This window comes from Arvicola amphibius, chromosome 12, assembly GCF_903992535.2.
Source record: "Arvicola amphibius chromosome 12, mArvAmp1.2, whole genome shotgun sequence".
Taxonomy (NCBI): domain Eukaryota; kingdom Metazoa; phylum Chordata; class Mammalia; order Rodentia; family Cricetidae; genus Arvicola; species Arvicola amphibius.
In genome coordinates, this window is record NC_052058.2 from 123,247,529 (window position 1) to 123,272,053 (window position 24,525).

Genomic DNA, 24,525 nt, shown 5'->3' on the forward strand with positions numbered 1-24,525 from the left:
AATGGCCAAGCCTAAAGTCATTCTCTGATGTATACGCCAACAGAAAGCGACCCAAACCCTCTGAACCTCAGCTGCTGCCGTGAAGTGGACGACTTTGGTGAGATCATCCTTGCTAAGGGCCTGGTCCACAGCACGGGCCCAACAAACACTGACTTCCTTCAGCTCAGTTCACTGAGGCTCCTGTCTTCTTGTCGCAGACGCTCAGCTAACAGGCAAGGGCTCCTCACCCAAAGCTTCAAGGAGTTGTTACCAAAGCCAGCATAGTGAGCTCTCATGAGGGATCCCTGGGAAGGATTCTGAGGGATCTCTCAGTGGGATGGAGACAGGGCTTCTGCTCCCAAATAGGATCCAATCCTGGTGGGAATTACAAGGCTTATATGATGTTCAGGGAACCCAAAGGACTGACCTGCTAGGCCACAGCCACAGCAGGGAGAGAGACTTCAGGGAGAGTTTGGAAAAGAGGCAGTGGATGTGAAGCCTGTATTAACGTCTGAAGTCTTTCTGTGCAGCTCCGTGCTCAGTCTTATCAAAACCTGGCATCTCGGGTAATTTCCTTTAAAAATTGACCCGCAGGACAAACTGGCCCTCCTGCTAAATTGACTGCTGCCCTGATTAAGAGCTATGAGCCCCAGCTGGGGGACTGGGGCAACTCTTTTCCTTGGCAATGGCAGAGCACAGGGCCAGGATTTGAGGGGTGGCTGCAGCTGTCTCCTGCTGCAGGTCTGAACACTTCTCCACTCTGCTCATATCTCAGTGTCCCTGCCTATTAGATTCCACTTGATAGCCATCTTTCAGAAGCTAATTTCACCGCCTTCTAGAAGTAGGTGGATATAAATAATAGATTCATGAAGGACTCTGCCTAAGGTTCGGACTCTTTAATTAAGATAGTGATCTTTGGAAGCCAGTGTTTCTTTGGGTTACTCTGGGCCCTCCACACACACTCAGAATGGCCCAGTCAGTTTTGCTGATGACAAAGCTGAAACCAAAGTTGGCAGGGAGAAAATATGGGATTTAAGAGTGAGCATAACTGAGTTTGAATCTCCCCTCTGCCTCTTGCTAGTTGTGTGAATTACAGTAAATACAGCTCTTATCTATAAAATGAGAATTGGTACTACCACTCTGCTGGTTATAAGGACTCAAGGAAATCATTCGTGCATAGAATTGTGCAAAAACCTGGCACATCACACAGCAAGAGCTGACTGGCGAGAATGACAACACCACGAGAAAAAGAAGAGCATTTCCTAAGTGCCCACCCGTGCGGAGGCATCCTCCAGAGAGAGGTGGCTGGAGGGAGAGGAGCCAACGGTACCTGTTCCAGAAGACGGCCCCTGACACCTTCTGCATCTCTCCCAGGGTGGCGAGCAGGAGCGAGGACTTGCCACAGCCCACCTGCCCCACAATCATGGTCAGCTGGCCTGTGTGAATGAAGGGCAGCAGATGGGAGAGGAGCAGGGTGGAGTCTGAACAATGTCACCCAGAAGAAATGATGGGCAGGTGCTCACAGCCCTGGGCCCCTCATCGCCTCCCCTGCCCGGAAGACCTAAGAAGCCCTCTTCTCTTGAGTTTTACCTTCTGAAGCTGACACCCTTCTCTGGCTTCCCAGGTCCTTCCTACACTTCCCCGCAGAGCATCCCAATAGTTCATCTCTTTGTAGTCTCTCCAAAGTGCCAGGCTGGCCCCCACCTAGGACCCTCTGCCCCAGGCTGATGGGAACATGCCCTTGTTCAGAACCTCCATGTCCATACATCCTCCTAGACTACTCAAGCCTGATACCTGGCAGTGGATGGTTTAACAGCAAGGGGTCACTGTCTTACTCTGACTTCGGGGTTTGCCTACTTATGTCTAGAATTCAGACCTCACAACGCCCAGCTAGGCAGCAGTGGGCAAGTACTTAGCAAATATTGATTTTGTTTTTCCTCTCTGATTGGGACATGGGGGGTCGTCTGGAGGAGTGAGCTGGGTCGTACCTCGGGGGATACGGATGGTAATGTTGGACAGAGTAGGGATTCCATCAGGGGTCCAGGTGAAGAAACCTCCAATGATCTTCATCGTCCAACCCCCATGGAACAGAAGAAAACAGAAAGCAATGGGGTTTTCAGTTATGGAGTGTCCCTTCTCTCCCCTCCCCTGTGAAAGTCAATGGATACTATGTCTAATCCCTGCAGTGATTTCTTGGGCAGGACAGGATGGGATTAAGCCCTGTCTCAGGTACCCTAGTGGGTGTTCCCCTGATGAGTGGGGTGGAAATGTCCTTGGCTTCAGTATTCCTCTCAGCATGCAGGGAGGCTTTGGATGGAGGACCCAGAACCCAGGCTCTTGGTCTTGTAGTGTTAAGCTTCTCTTGGAAGATGGTGGGTGTGTGGTGAATTCAGGGTTGAGGACTCACCTGGACACAGAAGTTGTCAGCATCCCCATCCATGCTGGGGGTCAGCCTCTGCAATGGGCCCAAGAGGTCCCGAACCTCCTCCCGGGCTGGGCGCTTGCGGTTCACAACCTTGAGGGGCTGTGAATGGTTAGGAGGTGAGGGCCCCTGTACTGGACCCCTTCTGGGGGAATGTGAGAGCCCAGTGCAGTTGGGCATAAACTTCAGGACTTGGATAAAACCAATGGGAGCAGCAAGGGGAGGCTGGGCACTCACCACTGCCTGGTACTTGCCGGCTTGGCCTTGGGGTGCAGGCTCTCGAGGGGCACACTGTTCTTCATGGATCTCTGCACTGGACAGGAACTCACTCAGTTTTTGCACGCTGAAGGGGAAGTGAAGAGGTACCCTTCACCCCTGCCCAGGGCAGAGGAGGGGAGAGGAGGAAGTGTGATCTGAGAAAACAGCTCTTAGTGGGTGCCTGGTCCTAAATGTGCCCCCATAAAGACCATGCTGCAGGGGAGCTGAGCAGTGGGCAACTCCAAGGGACTGAGTAACAGATGTTACCAGGATTTACTTATTGATTACGTGTGGTAGGGTTGGGGAAGCACACGGACTATGACAACTTTAGTGAGTGGGTCTCTCCTGCCATATGAGTCCTGAGGACTGAACCCAGGGTACCAGGTTTGGTAGTAAGCACATTTACCGACTAGGTCATCTTAACACCCCTCCACCAGCTGCCTCCTTACTATTCTTATTATTGCTTTGTTTTGTTTTGAGGAGAGGTCGTATATAGCCCAGGTAAACCCCACACTTACTAGTACAGCTTTGAATTATTGATCCTCCTGCTGGGGTTACAGGTGTGCACCACCACACCCAAGTTCGCTCACACACACACACACACACACACACAGTGATGGGGACTGAAACCAGGCTTTGCCTATACTAGGTAAGCATGCTACCATCAAGCTAACACTCCACAGCCCCTAAGACTTTTTTTAAAAAAAAGGTTGACCTATAGTAGTTTAGATTTGAAGTACCTTTGTTTAATTTGGGTTAGTTTAATGTCAAAGATGGTTAGTTGGATGATAAGGCTGCAGGATGGCTGGTGTTGGGTTTTTCTAGTTAAACCATTCAAATTAAGGTTGGCTAGTGTTACTATTAGTTGGGATTAAGACCAGTTATTCACCACGGCTAGTGCCTGGGAAGCATGTACTATATCCCAGACGCCATGATAATTGCTATATTAGTATCATAGAGTCTTTTCCCATAACAGCTGCTCAATAGAGGCCCGGATGACAAGGAGGTGTGTCCTGTGATGGACAGCTTCGGGGATGTCCTTGCCTGGACCCTTCTCTCACCTCACTAGGGCTTTGACAGTGGACCGAACCACACTAGACAGCAGGAACAGTGGTGTTACCAGGATGTGGAAGAGAGAGAGGGAGGCAAAGGCCACTGAGGGTGAGAAGTCCGACTCTTTGAAGAAGCTGACGTGGCCCACGAAGGTCTGTGGATGAAGGCATAGGGAGGATAGGTGATTCGGGTGTGCATCCTGGAAAGGAAGCTCCAGAGCTGACAGGACTCTGGGGAAGCTTTCAGTTACAGTCATCTTCCTCAGTCACTCAGGGAAATGTCCCCAGCAAACTCAGGACTCGTGGTAGGCTCCCTCTGGCCCCACCCCTCTGTGCCAAGAATAAGCAGGGAGGAGCCCTGGGGTTGGATCTGCTCCTGTTCCACTTAGAATTCTGGCTGCTAGTTTCCTTAGTCCTCAGTCTGGTAAAAGCACAAAAATAGTCGCTACAAAACCGTCGCCTCCTGGGTCTGTCCCTGGCTACCTGACTGGATCTGTAGCACAGTTCCCAGAGTGCAGGCCAGGAATCAGCTCAATAAATCACATTGAAAATTAATTCCCAACCAGGCCTGACAGCCTGTGCACTCTCAGCTGCTCAGGGATGCCAACTTTAGGGGAAGTATCGATATCGTTCTAAAGCAAAACAAAACAAAACAAAACCCAGTTCAGGGTCAGACATGGAGGGGAGGGAAGGTGGAATGGAGTGTGGGCACCAGGGGTCTGGGGCCTTGCTGTAGGGCATGTGACCTGACTCCACAGCTAAGCTTAGGTACAGCTTCGATCAAAGATGCCCTGGAGAAAACACATCATGCCAGCCCATAATAAGGGAGCTGTGTGTGGCATGTTCCTACATCTAAAAAAGCAGGTTACACAACCGTGTGTGCAACACAGTTCTATTTCTGTAGAAGTGACACATCGTCTGCTTAAAAGGACGAGAAGAAACACCCTGAAGATGCTGAGTTGGGGTGGGGTCTGTCTCCATTTTTACTCTTTATAAACCTTCCCATCATTTCCACAACAGATATGTTGCGTCTTTTAAGTGTTTTCAATTAACGAATAGCCATTTTAAAATTCTATAAACATCACCCCTTCTTCTTCCTTCTCCCCCTCCTTCTTTTTGAGACAGGGTCTTATGTAGCTCAGGCTGGCCTTGAACCTACTATGTAAGCAAGAGTGACTGAACTGATCTCCTGCCTCCATCTCCCATGTGCTGGGAGTACAGAATGTGCCACCATGCCCAGTTTACACGGTGCTGGCCTGGAGTCCAGGGCTTTGTGCATACTAGACAAGCACTCTACCAACTGAGCGACATCCCCAGCCCTGTTAACTAATTTCATTCCTCTAAGTATTATGTCTCGTATCCCCCAAGACCTAAGACCGAGGCCCTGTCTGGGTGGAGTGAGAGGGGATCCATCTATGTTCACCCCCCCCACCCCTGGACACAACTTTGGAGATCCCTGTGCAAAAGCATGGGACCTGGAGGGTTCTCCACCTACCCTCTCCCCAGCCCCATGCAGAAGAGAGGGGTCCACTTACGATGAGGACAGCAGCAATAGGGATGGCTGTGTTCATGAAAACTGTAAAGGAAGCACAAGATGGGGTTGGGAGGAAGGTGGAAACAAGAAGGTGGCCGAGATGGTGGGGGTAGAGATCTGGGTGGAAGCCCATTTTGCTGGGTTCGTCTAGAGGGACGGCACTAGCTGTTTCTTCCCTTGCTTCTTCCTAGGGCTTCTTGTCCCCTCACCCTGGCCCTTGTTTCTGTCCTGTGAAGAAGTAGTGGAGGAAGTCCCCTGGCAGGGCCGGCACATGGCTGCAAGGCTGAGCGGTAAGCAGCTGTGTCTTAGGAGGCCCCCAAGGCTGCTCCGTCCTCTACCTGGACCCCCTGCATATCCCTGTGCGGAACAGAAGTTTTCTAGTCTGCTATGGGAGAAATTTCAAACTCCTTCCGACTAAGGGGCTGGAGGCTGAAAGCATAAATCAGGGTCTTCCTTAGATCTAAGGATTGGACTCCATGCTCAGGCTGGGTAGCTGATATCTGGAATAGGGGCACCTTCCTCATTCTGTTAGAAGGTGCAGCCTCAGGGGCTGGTGAGGTAGCTTAGTGGGTAATGGCACTTGCCACCAACTCTGCGAGCCTCAAGTTCAATCCCTGAAGCCCACAATGTAGAAAGAGAATAGATTCCCACGTTTGTCCCCTTGCCTCCACACGCATGCCCTTGGCATGTTGTATGCATGTGTATGTGTGAGCACACACACACATAAACTAAATAAATTTAAAGTTCAACCTCAAGTTCTCATCCACTTTTTTTCCATTCTCTCAGAAAAGCCCAGTGAGGAAAAGGCTGGTTCTACAATCACCCAGATTAAAGTTCAAAGACCAGGAGGCAGGGCCTGCAGCCAAAGGCTTAGCCATTGTACATGGCCCTGTCTGCTAAATAGCAAAGTCTCCAAAACTGCCTGGCTGTCCTGCTACAACAGGAACGTCCATGCAGCAGCTAGTTTCCACAGATTTGCACTGGAGGTGCAGCCACTGCTGCAGAGAATCCCACCCTGAAGGAAGGGCATGCAAGGTCCTTGCACTTAAAGCCCCTCCCCCAGAGGGAGCCCAGCACTGTTCTCCCAGAAAGGCCCTGGGGGAGTTATCAAGCATCTTTTCGAGGAGTTTCTAATCTGAAAGTGGAGATGGCCACTCCCTATACGGGGAAGACCCTGGGCAGTGCTAACCTTCCTGTGAGACTCAAAGGCATTTCTTCAGTAGCAGTACTAATGACGGCCGTGTTTCAACTGCACTTCCTGACAAAGGCAGGATTGCTCCCCAGAGGTACCCACACAACGCTGCCACCTGCTTTATGGTGTTTTTCTGGGGTTGTAGTAACATTACTAGTTATATCTGTGGGAAGAGGGTCTGGGGATAAGCTACAGCATAATCAGCAGCCACTGGGGAGAAATGGGCAAAAGAGGAAAACACACACCTGCCAGTCCTGGACCCGTGACTCACCAGCCACACAGCTACAAGGCTGGAGTAGCCCCACTCCTGCCCCTCTCAAGATAAAAGACTAACGTGGAGAAGCACCTTCTAGCCATTGCCCTAATCCAAGAGACCTCTGTCTGATGCTGGGCTCTCCTCGCAGCATCAGGGCAGGCCGGGATTTGGATTGGGGGTTGATAACAGCCTGCCAACAAGCAATCTAGCTCCATGTGGCTAGAGCGACCGAGAAGTCCCTACCTTCTGATCCTATAATCCAGGTCCTCGGCATTTATCCTGAATAATCACTTAAGAGACCGGAAGGCTATCAGCAAGATGGTGCCAGCCCCAGCACCATCACTGTAAACATAGCTCCAGCTATAGCAACAAGCCACCCAGAATGGGGCAGGCTGGAAACCTCCAGCACGAGGGGCCACTTTAGTAAGTGATGCTGTACACCTCTGGGGGATGCTTGGCAGGCAGAAAGTGTGTGATAATTGATATTTTATTCTAATGCATGTTTCCCATGGTCATGATTTTAAAAATACGTATATTTTTCTGTTTTATTGTCTTTATTTTTAGAGATGCCTGAACTCCTTTGAGGAATGAGACAAGCTATAAATAAATTAAAAATGAACATTTCAGAGCTGATGCAGCAATGTGGAGCCTGCTTGTGACAGAATTAATTTCTGCACTGTGCTGGCTGTTGCAGGAGAGGCAGAAGGATGAGAATGTGATTTTCTGGCTCGCTCACCCTCCCCTGGAAGGATGTCTGCTGCGAGAGGTCCCAGGTCCTGTCTGGTGTGGGAGCTAGAGGAGTGGGATCATCGGCTGCTGAGTTTCAAATGTCCCTCGGAAGAACACCCCATTACCATGGGGGAATGTGGCCACCTTGGGGATGTCACTGCTGCAGACTGGGGGCTTAAGACTGTGGCCCTGCACCTCTCTGAGTATGGCAGATAACGGTGGGGCAGAGGGAAGGGGTGAACAGGCAGTGGGATAGTAATTATTCCCGTGCCTCCACGCCAGCCCAGAGAGGGAAAAATAGTTTGTCTTGGGGCATCGGACCCCAACATCATGGTGTTTATTAAGGGAGCAAAAAGCAAACTAGAACTCCGTGTGTGTGTGTGTGTGTGTGTGTGTGTGTGTGTGTGTTCATGAGTGTATATACGTTAGTATGTGTGAGTGTGTGTGAGTGTATATGGGTATATGCATTGAGTGTATCGTGTGAGTGTGTGTGAGCATGTGTGTATGTGAGTGCACTGTGTGAATATGTTTATGTGTTTGAGCATGTGTTTGTGTTTGAGTATGTGTGAGTGTGTATGTGTGTGTTTGTGTGTGTGTGAGAGAGAGTGTTTGTGTGTTATGTATGCGTGTTTGAGTGTGTTTATGTGTGGCTTGTGACTGTTCCTGGACTTCCCATCTCCACCTTCCAAGTGCTAGAATTGCAGGTATGTTTCACTACACCTAGGTAGTTAGCAGGAGATTAATTTAATGTGCCCAGTCCTAAAAAGCCACTATAAAGGTGCAGCCCATCCGAAATGGTACAGAGATGTGAGTAATTTACAAAGATCCTTCACTCAATTCAATAATTATTGTTTAGCAATCTTTGTCCTGAGCCGAACTCTGTGCTAGCTTTTCACGCTCCCACTGCAAAGAAGATAACAAACCCATCCAAACCAGAGCAGATCCAGTCCTTGGCTCTCCTGGCTTTGTCCAAGCGATGCTTCTTAGCCTTGTGGGCACCAGCCTGGCACTGTATAACAGAAGCTTTTCATTTTCTAAGTTGCCATAAATATTTTAAGAGTCACATGCCAGGGAGGCACAGCGGCCATTTGTGCCCTGGTTAACTCCAGCTTTGCTCGTTGTGGAGGGAAGACAGAGAAGGGGCACTCAGCTCCGTCCTAGCTGCAAGCTGTGTTGGGAGGAAGGAAAATGTATTTTGAAGTGCATGAGAGCTATTTTCCATTTACTCTGATGTGAGCAGAGTCAGCAGAGTGGAGAGGAAGGCAGGGACATGGTACCCTGTTGTTGGAGAGTCACAGCAGGACTGATTTCTGCTCTCCTGGCTCCTCCTCAGCCAACCTCGCTGCCAAACCAGAAAGGATGCACATAAATGACCCTCAGTGGCCACACTGATTGGCAGAAGGAAGGACAGGTAACGAAGGAGAGGAGTTGGAGAAAGAAGAGGACCAGGAGATGGGTGTGGTGTGCACATCTGGAACCCCAGCACCCAGAAGGTGGAAGCAAGAGGGTCAGGGCTCATGACCATCCTCAGCCACATTGCAAGTTCCAGGTCAGTTGTTAGAAATGGTCTCAAAAAGACAAAGATATAAACAAATGACTCAGGGCTTCCATTGAGGAGGCCGCAGAGAGACAAGATAAGACAGGCAGCCTATGGAGTGTAGAGAACAGCTATGCTATGCCCGGCGGACACTTGTCCCCAGCCCTCCACATGTCTGAGCTGACCCAGCTGAGACTGTTGCATTGCCTGTCTAAGGTCCAGATCCCCGAGCACAGAGCACTGACAGAGTTGGCAATCACATCTTCAGTCTTCCTAAGCTCCTTCCATGGCTCCCTGCCCCAGGAGCGAGCCTAGTGGCCTGACACGACACATTTTCTCTGAGTTCATCTAGTCCTACTAAAGGAAGTCTGAGGTGGAATCCACCAGCATTTTTCCCACCTTGAGGCCTTTGTGACTGGATGCTCCTGTCTCACCCAGGCAATTCAAGCTTATCCTGGGAACCACTTTGGCCTCCCCCCCCCCCCCAACAGGTGTTCTCTGACACTCACCACCTCTAAGACAAGAATGAGCACAATTTGTAACTTTTGTGGGCATTCAGATTGTCCCCTCCTGTTCTTACCAATCACTGCACTGCTGCATGGTGGCCTCCCCAGCAGACTACAGACAACATCTGGCTAGGACTTGTGTGCCTTCTCACCAGTGCCAAACACAGGGCCTGGCACATAGGAGACAGTTCTCAGTCAGCCAATAAGTGCTTGAAGGAAACACAGGCACAGGCCAGGTGAGTAACACAGAAGACGCACATCTGGATCTGACCCTGTGTTCCTGACACATACAGGGCCACCTATGACAGTCACAGTCAGGGTCCCCTAAGACTGTGTGAACCGTGCCCACACCTTCCTCACTCAGGAAGCTCAACAGAGAGGTGGTGGCACTTTGGCTGGCTGACTGGCAGGACAAAGAACTCCTTGCCACTCCTCTGAGATGCTGGGGAGGTAGAAGTTCCCAGGCCTCTTTTAGCCCCTCATCCCACTGGCTGCCCAAGACACCAGAACTCTTGGTGACCCGTCTATAAAACCATCACAAAATGTCAGGAGGAATCACGTCTGCCCCAAAGCCTACCCGCAGGGTGTGTATACGACCAAACTGGAAACTCATCCAGCACATCCAGGCTGGGCCCCATGGGAACACAACGCCAGGAAGCCTTCACGTTGCCAGGGCCCCATGGCTGGCGCCAAGGGAAAAAATACGAGATTCCCATTAGCTCAACCTAATGACCCATGACTTGATCCATGGAAACAGAAGCAGGGAGTCCAGGAAGGTGACAGCAAGATCCCACCTGAAGCACGAAGCATGTGCCTGCAGCTAGGAGGGATCCCCACCCGACTCTCCCTCTCAGAAGAGACACCCCAGCAAGGACAAACATGCCAAGCAAACAGCGCTGGGCTTTTGAAGCTCTGCTGAAGGACAGGGAGCTGCACCCAAGCACTCAGACAGCTAGGCTTCATACCCCTATGTAGCCACCTCTCCATTCCCAGTTACTGTCCTATACTGAGACAGACTGTGTGTGTGCGGGCCAGAGGCCAGCCTCAAGTGTCATGCCTCGGAGGCATCCACTCTTTAGATCTCTACACGGGACCTGGGCTTGCTGATGAGGCCCAACTGGCTGGCCAGTTGCCCCGGGGAATTTCGGGCCTCCCTCCGCAGCACTGGACTTAAAAGCAAGGCCCCCACTTGCTCTCTTCCATGTGTGTGTTGTGGCTCAAACTCGGGTCCTCACACTTGTGTGGCAAGTCCTTCACTAACGCTCGACACCCCAGCCTCCACGTGAGTAAGAACCTGCCCTAGCTGTCTTTTTGTGTCCTACCTACTTTTCTTTTCTAACATTCTCGTGCACAGCCCGGGGACCATAGCTCACAATGACTTCTTATATATTTGTCCTACCTACTTTTCTTTTCTAACATTCTCGTGCACAGCCCGGGGACCATAGCTCACCATGACTTCTTATATATTTCTGAATGCCTAGAGAATATCTCCAAAGAGTGTAACACGAGCAGTGATAATGAGGTGGGTACATTGAAGAACTGGTTTGATGTATGCACATTCTGAACACACATCGAAGCCTTCACTGTCTCTCATAAATATGTACAATTATTTTACATTAATCAAAATTTACAGATAAAATGCCTAGAGAGATGGAAAGCCTAGCGGCCCTGGCAGCTGCTATTTGTTGCATCAGGATCTTGCAAGATAAGCCTTGGCTTTGGGACTCAGGGTCAGCAGGATTTGGGGAAAGGACCAGAAGGAGCAAGGGCATCTGGAGCCAAGCAGGAGCCTGCACAGAGACCCTGTACCTATCTTCGAGGCCTAAAGGGACAAGCAGAGCGACACAGACTGGTCCCTGAGGGACGTGAGGAGGCAGCACTGTTATTATTCTGATTACTCATGTATACGGGCTATGTGATAACTGATGCATGCATGGTGGCAATTAAAGCAGAGCTGCCAGTATCACTGGGAAAAGGTGTCTCCTAGCTATGGTGAAAAGCTCCAGCACCAATCTCATTCCTCGGTACCTGTTTCCTTATCACTCACCAGGCTATACTCAGGGTAGAGCTATGGTAATAAACCAGCCCATGCTGGGAAGGCAGGTAGCCAACAGAGATGAGGTAGAAGTGGACCTGGGTCTGGGACACTGGCTTCTCTTCATGGTCTGTTCTAATGTCTCCATCTCCTGGAGTGCCTAGTACCTGCTCTGAGAATCAGAGTCAGAGGATGCAGATGAGGGAAGAAGACTAGGAACCTGACCATGCCCATGGCTCTATTTTGAGACAGCCGGGTCTTAAGCCTCCCTATGTAGACATACATGTCATTTATGGTAGGTGTCCTAGCCGCTGCTACCTGGACCAAACTCTGTCTGAGGTATAGCTAGACCTAGTGTGGGTGGGGAGTACTGACTCTCTGGGGTGCTCAGGGCTAAGCAGTCCTTGTTTGATGGTGGCTACCTGGCCCAGGCTGGCCTTAAACTCACTGTGTAGCTGAGGACAACTTTGAACTCATGATCTTCCTATCTCCACCTCCCAAGTTCTGAGATTACAGGTAACCATACCTGGCTCTCTTAATGTATTTTGTTGTTTTGTATCTGTGTATAGTGTGTGTGTGTGTGTGTGTGTGTGTGTGTGTGTGTGTGTGTTGGTGCTCTTGTGCATGAATGCAGGCATACACATGCCATGGTACATGTACAGAGGTTACAGGACAATCTCCAGAGTCTATTCTCAACTTCCACCTGTCTCTGATAGGGTCCCTTGCTTTGCTCTGCGTATGGCAATCTATCAGGCTTCTGAGCTCAGGGATTCTCTGGCTGCAAACTCCCAGCTCCACATGAGGGCACTGGGATTACAGACTGTATGCTTGTCATTCAAACTCAGGTCCTCACACTGGCACAGAAGTTCCCCACTGAGCAGTCTCCATAGCCCTCTCTATGAGGACTATTGAAGCTGCTGATTCTCTCTGGTGGGGAAGTTTCGCCTGTGCATTTTAACTTCTTTATTAGTTAGCTTAGAGCTTGGCAGGTTCTTTCCACTCTATTCTGAAAAGTGTTTTTCATATGTGTATCTCTCCAAACACAGAGAGTTTTATGCAGAGGGAAAGGCTAGCCTGGGCTTCTGCTCTGTACAGACACCTAGCCCTTTTCTCTGCATACTCCCAAGAGAGGACAGCTTCCTTGGGGCAGTGACAGTTCCTTCTGACTCTGAAAATATTTCACGCTCGTAAGAATTGGAAACCTGCTTCGGAATATTCTGATCACACTCTGAATCGAGAGTTTGTGTTTGCATTAATTAAATAAAATCAACCTTGGGTCAGGAGGCAGAGCCCGCAACTAGTTGAAAGAAAGGAATCATAGAGTCAGAGGGAGTCTGGAGGATGGACAGAGGGATGCACAGGAAGTAGTAGGGAGGGACTTTGTGTGGCAGTCTTTTTTTTGGTTTGGCGGAGCAGAAGGATGCTCTTTCTGAAATGCCTTTGAAGGGGGAAGGTCAGTAGTTGCTCCACAATCTCTCTGAGCTAGCAGGTTTTCACCCCAGCCTCTGACTCCAGAGTCTTTATTGGTAAAAGGAACAACCAAGATTTAGTTAAAAACTGTATTTGGTGCCGGGCGGTGGTGGCGCACGCCTTTAATCCCAGCACTCGGGAGGCAGAGGCAGGCGGATCTCTGAGTTCGAGGCCAGCCTGGTCTACAAGAGCTAGTTCCAGGACAGGCTCTAGAAACCACAGGGAAACCCTGTCTCGAAAAACCAAAAAAAAAAAAACTGTATTTGGTGACAGTAGTGGGAGGCAGATGCAGCGGGATGTCGGAGTCCTGCCAGGCTGCTGCCCAAGAAGTGGGCAATAACTGCAAAGCCACAGCTGCTGGTTGCATCAGCAGCAGCTCCAGATGCAGCTGCTGCGCTGGTGAAGACAACAGAAACTCTTGCTATTCGTTTGCTCTGCAGCCTGTGAAGAGGTACCTCATCGTCCTTTCTCACTGGTGTGTCTTAGAGCTAGTGCAGACCCTCACACATTTGCCTACATGAATTAAACACTGATTTCTGGGCTGGCAAGAGGGCTTAATGGTTAAGAGCATGTACTGTTCTCAAAGAGGACCCCAGTTTGGTGCCTACCAGCCACAGCAGGTAAGTCACAACTGCCTGTAACTCCAACTTCAAGGAGATCCACACCTCTGGTTTCCAATGGCACCTGCACTCATGTGCACAGACCCACACATATATAGACATGAGTAAAAACAGTATAAAAGAATTTTGGGTTTTTTCTGATAGGTTTTCTCTGTGGACATCCTCAACCATCCTGGAACTCGCTCTACAGACCAGGCTGGCCTTGAACATAAGATATCTGTCTGCCTCAGACTCCTAAGTGCTGGGATTAGAAGCTTGCACCAGGAATATTTTTTAAAGAACACTGATTGCTGGGAGTTTAGCCACCACAGTCATCCAAGCAGCCTCTGGATTCTGTAACCCCTCCACCTCCCTACCCCACCCCCTGTCACCCAGGCCTGATGCCCTAGGCTCGCAGGCAGGTGCACTCACTGGAGATGGAGGTGTAGACAGCGAAGGCCCTGAGGCTGGTCATCTCCTTCCTGCGAGTCATCTCCACCCTTGAGCAGAAGATGTTCTCCCACGCGTACAGCTTGAGAAGCTTGATGCCCCGGAGCATCTCATTGGTCTGCTTCAGCCTCTCATTGGAATATTCCTGGGCAGGAGTGGTGGCAGTGTGTTAGAGGGATGCCTGTGTCCCTAGCTCAGCCAGGGAGAAGGTACCAAACCCATGTCCTCCCATCTGCCCAGCTCCTGTCCTACAAGCACGTTACTGGCCAGCCTGTTCATAGAAACTGAGGCTTGGACTGTGAGTGTGGGGAGGATATCTACTAAGATGAGGGAACGGGGTAAGGCAGAGATGGGACATGCGTATCCTGGGCCACTCACCAAGGTGCTCCGTTGTGCCTGGGAGAGTTTGGTGGCCACAAAGTACTGCACAGGAGCCAGCAGGATGATGACAGCTGCTCCAATCAAGGCACTGACACCAAGGATGTAGTAGAGAAGGATCACGCCCACAATGATCTGGAGAAGATGATGGGGGATGAACTCTGTGCAAGGCTGCCTTGCCAGCAGGCACTGGCACCATCCCCACCATCAGCTTAGAGAGCAGCATGACTCAGTGCCCAAGTTTTCAAACACCTTTGGGATGGAGGGTGCAGGACCAGGTATGGGAAAGCAATATACTGGGTACACACACAGTTGAGGCTCTGAGCTGGTAACCAGGGGCATTTACCAGGGGAAGGACTGATTTCCTCACTAAGTCTGAGAATTGAGTCGGCACCATGTATTCCATTTGCTGAGACTTTAGTTCACTCAAAGTAAGCTACCCATGAGTGAAGGACAAAATTGCGGTATCCATGCCACCGGAACTGCAGCACTTCACAGAAACTGAGAATGTGCTGTGCATCCATCATCCTGGTAGCTTGGCAGTATAGCTGGAGATGGCCTCCTGCCATCTTCTGATCCTCCTGCCTCCACCTATCTGAGTATGCTAGGCAAGCATGCCACCAACTGACTGTATCGCCACCCACCATCAACCCTTTTTTTTGCTACCGGGGACTAAACTCAGGGCTTCTCACATGCTAGGCAAGTGTTCTATCACTAACCAATACCATCCGGACATGTTCTTCTGCTGACCCACGTTCCACTTGACCCTTTTTGAGACAAGGTCTCACTATGTTACCTGTGTAGGCATCAGGCACCAAATCGCTCTTTAACCGGGTTAGCCTTCCAACCGTAATCCTCTTGACGCAGTCTCCCAAGGAGCTGGGACTACAGTGTCTGTTGTTTTGAGGGTCTTGTGGCATAGTCTAGGCTTACCTGGGACTTGAGAGTGTCCTGTGCAGTCCCTCAGAAGCTGGGATTGCAGGTGTAAACCCCCACACCTAAGCCTGGCGTCTTTCAATTTTTATTAAGCCTGACAGGCTTTCTTTGAAATGAGAACTCATTCTGTTTCTAGCTTTATGTAAATGACTGCCTACGTATGGTATGACTATTCATGAAAATGTAAATCTCTCTTGCTACTCCCCAAAGCTCCCAGATGACCGGTCTTCTTCATCAGCAGGTAACAGAGGCTGTGAAATGACCCCACACTACCCTCCTCCCTGTATCTGACATTAAAAGCAGTGAGTAGAGGGCCATGATAAGAGAAGAACCTCCTACTGGATAGTTCCACTGCCTACTTCCCTGGGATTCTGCCTGGCACAACCCTTCATTCTTACATGAGCTGTGCTTGCATGGAAGCAGTCAAGGTGTCCTTCAGCCGTCAGGGTTGCACAGACTCCAAGAAATCTTCCAGGGTACCCAGGATTCTTTGTAGGGGCCTCCAGGTCACCCACTCCAGGGTCTCACTCCTTAGCTCAGCTGGCCTAAAACTTGAGGCAATCCTCCTGCCTCAGGGGGACTTTTCTTGCCACGAAGTTAAGATTATATCATCTGTGTGTCAGGGTGGAGGTGGTGGCCAGGAACTAACCCAGGGCTTGTGCAGGCTACACAAAAACCTACCACTGAGTTACATCCCAGCCCTCATTTCTTCTGTGCTGGTCAGTTTTGTAAGCATGACGGCACAGTCTCTGATGATTTGAAAATGAAAATCAGTTTTGGATCAGTACGCTTAGGTACTCAGGAGACTGAGTCAGGAAACAACATGAACTCAGGACCTTGGGGCTAGTCTGGGAAACAAAGCAAGACTCCGTTTCAAATAACTTCAATAGAATGGCCTTGAGCACGCTCTGTAGCTGAGGATGACCCTGAGGTTCTGATCCTCCGGCCTCCTTCACCATCCCTGGTGTATGTGGTGCAGTGGCTGAATCCAGGCACTCATACACCTAAGCAATCATACTACCAACCGAGCGACACTGGAAAGCCTACAATACGGCTTTCACTACTTATAAAACCATTCCTTGTATGACTGTTCTACGAGTCATTTAAAGCTGGCTACACTTCCACTGTCCTAACGATACTACCTTCTATGATCACGGAGACAAGGCCCAATGGCCTGCAGTGCATGGGACACTGGGGGAAACCAGTAGCTTACCACATGGGTAGATTCCAGGAGATAGACTAAGACACAGGCGAATACAGAATGGGCACAAATAGCTTCTGATTTTGTGTCCTCCCTCCTCCTCCCCCATACCTACCTCCGCAACACAAGAGTTTCCCAGCACAATCTGATACCTGTACTGGCATAGCCCAGAGGTTTGGACACAAGAAGAAAAACCACATGAGTTGGTTTGTGTCGATGGCCACCAGATTGCAGATCTGCCCGGCAGTCATTTCCCCCATGGACAGGTTGGAGGTGGACAGCTGCATGATTTTACTGTAAATCTTGGTCTAGAAAAGAGAGCAGAGGGCTTCACGTTTGTCACCACTCCAGATCTGAGAAGGCAGAGGCTTCTCTGACATCCCTACAGAGCCCCCACGCCATACTGTCAGGGCTTCTGCCATAACTTTGCAATGACTGATACCATAGATCAAGTAAGCTGAGAGGCAGGAATCCAAGCCAAAGCAGCTACTTCTCCAGCAAGCGTGACCTCTCCCTTGAGGGACAAGACATAATTAGCTCTAAATCTCAAAAGCAGGTCCTCGTATCTATTTATGTTCTTGATTTACTGGAGACCAGAGCAGAACACACTTCAGAGACATAAAAATGATGCAACGGAGGAGCAGTCCATTTTAGTGGGGTCATCTCACCCTCAGGCCAAGTCACGCCATCACAGAACCATGGAACAAAGCAAGGGGTCAGCCTCAGCAGACCTGGGTCAGTCAGCCACAGGGCAGTGTGGAGGGTAATGGCTGCCTCCAGGCTCAGATCTGAAAGCTTTATGTGCTCACTGTCAGCACCTTCCAGAAAGATTGGGTTTTCAGGTTACATGCTCTGGAAAAGGGAAGAATCCTGTCCTGTCTAAAATGTCCACAGGGCGCCTGCTTTTGGGCACAATTGCACCACGTCTGCGGCAAAGCCTTAAATCATTTTTGTGTTAAGCTTAGTTTGCCTTTGTTTGTGGGTCGGGTTTTCTGAAAGCACGAGTCTCTCCTATACATCAGGGGAAGGCTGGAAATAATGACGGTGATATTTTTGGACAAATTCACATTACTTTCCATGTGCTTTCTGGATGTATGCAATTAAACTTCAAAGGCTAACCAGTCACTACAGCATTATTGAGAATCGAATTCACAACCCACTGTACATGCTGGCACACACACACACACACACACACACACACACACACACACGTGTGTGTGTGTATATGCCTGTGTGTGTATGTGCGTGTGTGTATAACTTAGGAATTTTGTTTGGTAACTTACACACAGATTCTCATATATAAGGGCACATTTTCTGTAGGTAACTTTCTGGAAATCTCTTAAAGGAAAGAGGTCTTTTATTTCTACTCTGCTTCCATAATGAATGTTATCATTTCCTCTTTGTGGCACATAAATAATTCTCTCTTATTAATGTGAAAGATTCAGTTAGATAAAAAAACAATTACAGGCTGATATATTAAAATCCCATTTGGGGGCTCTTTTAGCATAATTGGAAAATACTGGGCTGCAGTGTGATTTATGACACACAAATAGAAAACAGATCTGATGACAAGGCTGTCCAACCATAAAACTGGTTGTGGTGCACAAGCTGGCCTGTCACTGGAGGGACTGGAGCCAAGGCTAGGGTCCAGAACTGAGCGAGTCTGGTGCTTCTTAGCTCTGAGCCCCCATGAACCTGAGAGGGTCTTGGCGTGTCATGGGTGTCTCCACCTTTCCCGCCTGCTGGTACTCTTGAGCACATACTGTTTCCTCCTAGAAAGGCGCTGAAGCCGGACGGCACCATTTGCACATCCGCATCATCAATGCGACTATCGAGCCGCGTCCGGTACTGCCCCAGTTTAAGTGTGCTTTCATCCTCTGTTCAGCCCCTTTCATGTGCTTCTGGATGACTCTCGCGGGATCAGCCCGTGTTCCTGAAAATGACCCCAACATCTAATCTTTCTATAGTATAACTTTGATAAATGAGGCAGTTTGGGATTTCATACAGCTCTGTGAAAATCATCAGGGATGGTAGCAGTGGCTACTTGGCCTCACTCTCTTCTTTGCACAATGAGAATTTCAAGACAGGGACACACAGTCTCAAATGAGTGTATAGCTACTGAACTGCCATGGACTGGTGTGGAACCCTGACAAGCTTTTATCCTATGCGACCTGTTCCCACACAGGATTCTCCATACAAGGACCTAGCTCAAGTCCCAATGGAAGCCCTGAGGCTTGGATGGCTCTCATCAGTACTGTCCTCCATGGTGCTGAGTCCTTTCTGGCTTTGACCATCCTGCCAATCAATTCTAAAAGGTAGGACCAAGAGCTTAGACCTATACATCACGAATCTCTCTTTGTGACCCCTATGTCTGAGAGTTCAAATGGATCTTAGATGTTTTGTTGATATGTTATGATATGTTTGCATACGTGTATTCAAGCATACTATCCTCTAGACCTCCAGAATTAGAAAAGGAGTCTGAGGCCACAGTCTCTACCCAGCAGGAGAGAATGTCACAATTGACTGGTGATGCCCCCACTTTTAAGGACTGGGACGAGCCAAGGACTGAGCAGCTGGCATCTTGTATCAGTCTAGTTCAACGCAGAACCAGAGCCACTACTGCTTCCAAGTCCCCATGGTACTTTCCACTCCACAGCCAATGGTTAGTTCTAAACATGGGAAAAGCAGAGTTATTCTGATCTACAAGAATAAGCAAAGCCACGAAAGTAAAGAAGGGTATGACCCCAGTACCTGAATCGCTCCTCTCAGGTTAATCCCGGTTTCAATGGCGACATAGTACGAGGCTTGCAGGAATGTCCTTTGCAGTAGGAGGGCAAGGAACAGAAGCACAGCCAAGACATAGGCATTGCCAAGGAACTCTTGGGACGAGACAAAGTAAACCCCGAGAAACTGTGTCTGTGGAGAGAGAAGGCCAGTGGTGGCAGTTGCTGCCAGGAAAGCAACACCGTCAGGACAGGTCATGCTGTATGGTTGGATTACTGTGGGAAACTCCATGTTTGCAAAGCCTGTGCAATTCTTTGTAATGAAGAGCTCAGTGAGGAGCCGGGAGATTGGCTCAGCTGGGAAAGTACTTGCTTTGCAAGCCTGAAGATCTGAGTTCAGTCCTTGGCACCTACATGAAAAAGCTGCATGCAGCAGTGTGTAACCCCAGCACTGGGGAGACAGGTAGAAAGATTCCCGGGGACTACCTGGCCAGCCAGTTGCTGAATCAGTGAGCTCTGCTTTCAGTGTGAGTTCCACTCTCAAAAAATAAGACAGAATTGGTCAGATGGTGCAGTGGGTAAATGTGTTTGCTGTGCAAGCCTGGAGGCCTGAGTTTGGCCCCTGGGGCCCACATAACGGCAGAAGAGCAAAACCAACTTCAAAAAGTTGTCCTGGACCTGCACATGTGTACTGTGTCACACACACACACACACACACACACACACACACACACACACCAAGTAAAATACTTTAGGATTTCAAAAATAGAGTAGAAAGCGATTGGGGAAGACACGTGACAATGCCCTCTGGCCCCACATGCATGCACACACTGTGCACACACACAGCTAGACTGACAAATCCAACCAAATCTTCTGCAGCACAGACTGCCTCTACCTCTGTCATCTTCCCACCTGGGGAACAGAATGGGGTTCAGTCCTGACCTCAACCGTACATGACTCTCAGCATCTCGACCTCCATGCCCTTGGAGTGCACTCTGGGAGGAACAAGAATGAACGGAGCAGACCACGGAGGAGCCCAGACAGAGCAGCTACAGCAAATGGCTCTGCCTCAGAAAGGGAATCAACCATCTGCTGAGCAGTGACTTCTGAGTCGGGGTGTGTGGGGAGGGGAACGGGGATGGGACTTGGTGCTGACTGTTCCCCCGGGAAAGATGGGAACAAAGCACCGACAGCAGCTGAGAAGAACGCTCGGGAGCCCTAGCTCCTTCAACTCCCAGGACCTTCTTTTAAGTCTAAGTCACCCTCTCTGAACTCCAGCAAGGCCCCAGATAATAATCAGGAAAAACATTCTGCCTTTGTGCTAAAGATACCAGGAAGTACCAGCATTGCCTGTTTCTAGACCCACTGGCTCCCAGGAAAACTTTGAACTTGGTGAGCCCCCACCCTCCAGCACAGCCACATCAATCTTCCCATGAAGACAACCCTCTCACCTTTCTGACACTGTGCCCTGGCTGCGGACATCTGGAAGGATGTGGGAGGTCCTCCAGCATAGACAGAGATGGGAACAAAATGAGGAGAAACTCAAGATCACGACCTTGGCAGTGATCAGGCCAACAAGAGCTGAGCTCTCTCGGGGGCTCTTTTCTGAGAATCAAGATTCTTGAATCTTGGCTTAGGGGCCAGGATGGTGGAAGACCTTACTGTGGAGAGTACCTGTGGTGATTTTTCTGCCAGCCTTCATAACCCATAGAACTGCCTCGTCCTGCCCACAGCCACTTCTCCCCAGCGCCACAGGATAAGTGCTGGCCCAGGAGACCAAATGAGAAGCACTCTAAGGACGGCCCTGCTGAGGTCCTGAGCTTCTGAGTCACCATGTCACTGGAGAAACCACCAAAGGGAAGGGTGGAAGGCAGGAGGGTGGGCTTGGGTAGAGGGTTGGAAGGGGCAAGAGACAAGACATCAGAAAGCAAGTGCTCCGTTCTTCTGCCACGCAGGGAGCAGGGCGCCACGTGGGGCCCTGCTTTACACAAGAGGAAGCAGAGTTTCATGGCGGTGAAGTGGCTAACACAGGCTATGCCCTCATTAGAGCCATCATGTGAACATGGTCCTGTGCTAGCACACTACCTCAGATCCTCTGTCCAGACCTCATCTGGCCGTGTTCCCTGGAGTCACACTCCAACCGTTGATTATCACAAACAGACTTGCAGTTTGTGGCAGATGGAAATATGCCCATCTGGCTGGCTCTAGGTCAAAAGACACAGGCACAATGAGCTGTTTACAGTTTACTGTTAAATCCAGTCCTCTCAAGTCTCCCTATCCCAGCATCCTCTCAGAGGTCCAGCTCTGGAGAACAGAAACCATTATCTAAAAACCAAGCATGCTTTCAGTACCATCCTTACTAAGGCAACCAATGGCTGTGCACATGAAGCGAATCCGGGTCAAGTCTGTGCAACATGAAACCCAGTCCCAAAAAATGGAGAAAAGGAATGAATGGGTACCAGGCCAAGCAAGAAGCCTGAGAAAGAGACCCTGGTGAGCTCTTGGAGAAAAGACAGTCTGGGTTCTGGGAGGGGGTGAAAGGCCTGTGGTAGGGGAGAAGAGACCTGGACCATAGCTGATGGAAGACAAGGGCTTTGGAAGGCCTTACGACCTAGGCTTATGTTTCCACAAACTCTTGAGGAAGTCTTTTTTTTGCAAGCTGATGTTAATAATTCTTTTAAAAAAGAAGTTAGCTACATTTAAATGTATTTATTCTGGGACACCCAGGTGCACAGGCACATGTGTGGCACAACATACGTGTGGGGTCAGAAGGCACCTTGGGAAGTCAGTTCTTTCCTTCAATCATGTGTGCTCCAGAAACTAAGTTTAGGCTGCTGGGTTCAGCAGCAAGTGCCGTTACTCTTGGAGCTGTCTCTCCGGCCCTAAAATATTCTTTTAAATGAACCAGTACCAAGGTTTCTCCACGCTCCCTGTTTTCATCCGACAACGGAGGCCTGCAATGGAGGCTCTGGATACACAGAGGACTGATTCCAGAGCGGGAATGTGAGAGCAGGACTCCTGGGAGGCGGGCCTGCCACTGCCTCACCAGGGCATGGCTTCAAAGGCCCTGTCCTTGTGTCCTGGAGCTAAGAGGGTCCCTAGGCTCTTCCTGTTTCAGCAGGGTTAAAAGGTAGTCGTCTAAGAGGGCCTGAGTAAAAGCTATGAGACTATCTCAGATCCCCAGGGCAGCCCCCCTGTCCTTCTGCCCACACGTACACACCCACCAGCTGTCCCTGAGTTTAAAACCTCAGCTGTGGTGTCTTTAAAGAAGTCCCTCAACCTCTCTGAGCCTCAACTTCCTCATCTGTACAACAGTGGGTGAGGGCTTCTACTGCAGAGAGTCCCCAGACCATGTGCAAATGGCACTCAGAGCATAAGCAATCAGTATGTGAGCCTCCACACTCAGTGCTAGTGACTGCCCAGGCTGGCCCTGCACTCGTGGTGATCCTCCTGCCTCTGACCAACTGCATGTGGCCATGTCTTCATTCTTCATTTAAGAACCATTTCCCACAGTGTGTGTATGTCTGTCTGTATGTCTGTCTCTGCATGTGTGTGTGTGCATCTGTTTGTCTATGTGTGTGTGTTTATGTGTGTAGTGTTGTGTGTCTATCAGTCTGTCTGCCTATGTCTGTCTCTATACGTGTGTATGCAACTGTCTACTTGTCTGTGTGTGTATGTAGTGTGTGGTGTTTGTGTGTCTGTCTGTGTCCATTTCTGTGTGTATAGTGTCTGTCTGTCTGTCTGTCTATATGTGTGTAATGGTGTGAGTGTACATGTGTGTGTGTGTGCGTACATGATGCTGTGGCTTGAATCCAGGACTTCCTGGAGGAGGAGACACAAAGCTGAGGAGACAGTGACAGGAAAACGGCCACCACAGGCACTATGTGAACAGTGTCATGAAGAGGCCACTGACATCCCCACACCACAGAAACAGCAAAACATTAACGATCATTATGTCACCGAGAGTGAGCGAGACAAATATGGTCCCAAGGGAGGGAGGGGGACAGAAAAGGGTTAGAAGTGGAAGAGCAGGAGGAGGAGGAGAGAAAGGATATTTCACTTTTTTTCCCCAGAATTTGTTTGGAAACACACATAACCAGTCTGCATGTTCCTCCCACCGTAGCCTAGAAGGGTCAAAGCTCTGGCCTTGCATCCAACCTCAGGCTGCTCTTTTTTAGGCTCAGCTGATAGACCAGAGTGGTGCTGGCCGCTTCAGATATCAGTCATTCTTTATGAATTCAATTCCATCACCCTTCCGCCAACTCAGTGGCATCCCTGGCAGGTGACAGATTGGAGAGGGGGTTGGGCAAGAGAGTGTCGCTGGAAAGAATTAGATCCTGGGTAGAGCCCAGATTTCTCTGGGAAGAGATGACAGCGGGGCCAGGTTCTTCCGAGTGGGTTCTATGGGTTAGTCTAAAGAGCAAATCAACAATGCTTATCCTTCGGGATGCCAAAGGCGGTCTGTTCCTTGACAACTGTGTGTCCTAGAAGGGAAGCGGGGACAGACAGCTGCTGACAGCATCAAGAGCAGGTGCCAGTTCTATAGACTGGAGCAGGCTGGACATGCCCGGCTGAAGCCCTGTGCTAGCTTCCCCCTTGTCCCCACACCTAACGACCCCAACTACGCTGGTTTTGTACCGAGCTGCGAGGAAGGCGAGAGAACAAACGGCTGCATGGAAAGAGCTCATCTAACATTTGCTGGGCTCTGATGTCCAAGTGAGAATTAAGCTGCAGGAGGCAGCTTAGGCTGGAGAGCTAGAGAGTGTTCCAGAGGCTAGGGCTGTGTTTACTCTCAACTCTCGTTTCTATGTCGGAAATTTGCTGATTGCATTTGGGCAGCAGGGAACAAGTATTAAATCTGATAAGACCTGCTGCCACTGAGGCAGAGACATCTGTCCCAGGGATCTGTGTACCGATAAGCGCACTCCATCAAGAAGGCAATAAACCCTAGCCAGCCCTGGGGCTGAGATGGGGAGGCAGGTTCAGAAACAACCTTCTCAGGGCTGCACGCACCATCTCTGTGGGGTGCTTTCTGCTCTCACCATCTCTGTGGGGTGCTTTCTCCTTAGAAGACATTCCCCAAGAGTGGGGAAACACAGGAAGATGGTTAGCCAAGCCGATGGGGGCTCTGACCTGGGCTATTTCCCCCTGACATGCAGAATAGAGAAAGTGGACGATTCTGGGGTTGTCTATGGCCAGACTAAACCTGGAGATGCCACTGCTGGAGACAGAGAAATAACCACTCGCTCTCTCCTGGTGAAAGCCAGA

The 24,525-nt window shown here is 49.9% G+C and overlaps 1 protein-coding gene across 1 annotated transcript in view; it reads right to left on the minus strand.

Annotated features, from left to right (window-relative positions):
- The window catches only part of Abcc8 (ATP binding cassette subfamily C member 8), a 69,495-nt gene that overhangs the window by 27,735 nt on the left and 17,235 nt on the right, over window positions 1-24,525 (minus strand). Inside the window, exons 7-16 of the mRNA XM_038313551.1 lie at window positions 19,286-19,450; window positions 16,687-16,842; window positions 14,398-14,532; window positions 14,002-14,164; window positions 5,247-5,287; window positions 3,721-3,866; window positions 2,639-2,744; window positions 2,387-2,503; window positions 1,968-2,043; window positions 1,310-1,415 (exon numbers count right to left, since the gene is read on the minus strand). Coding sequence (XP_038169479.1) covers window positions 1,310-1,415; window positions 1,968-2,043; window positions 2,387-2,503; window positions 2,639-2,744; window positions 3,721-3,866; window positions 5,247-5,287; window positions 14,002-14,164; window positions 14,398-14,532; window positions 16,687-16,842; window positions 19,286-19,450 — 1,211 coding nt within the window. The remainder of the gene's footprint in view (window positions 1-1,309; window positions 1,416-1,967; window positions 2,044-2,386; window positions 2,504-2,638; window positions 2,745-3,720; window positions 3,867-5,246; window positions 5,288-14,001; window positions 14,165-14,397; window positions 14,533-16,686; window positions 16,843-19,285; window positions 19,451-24,525) is intronic.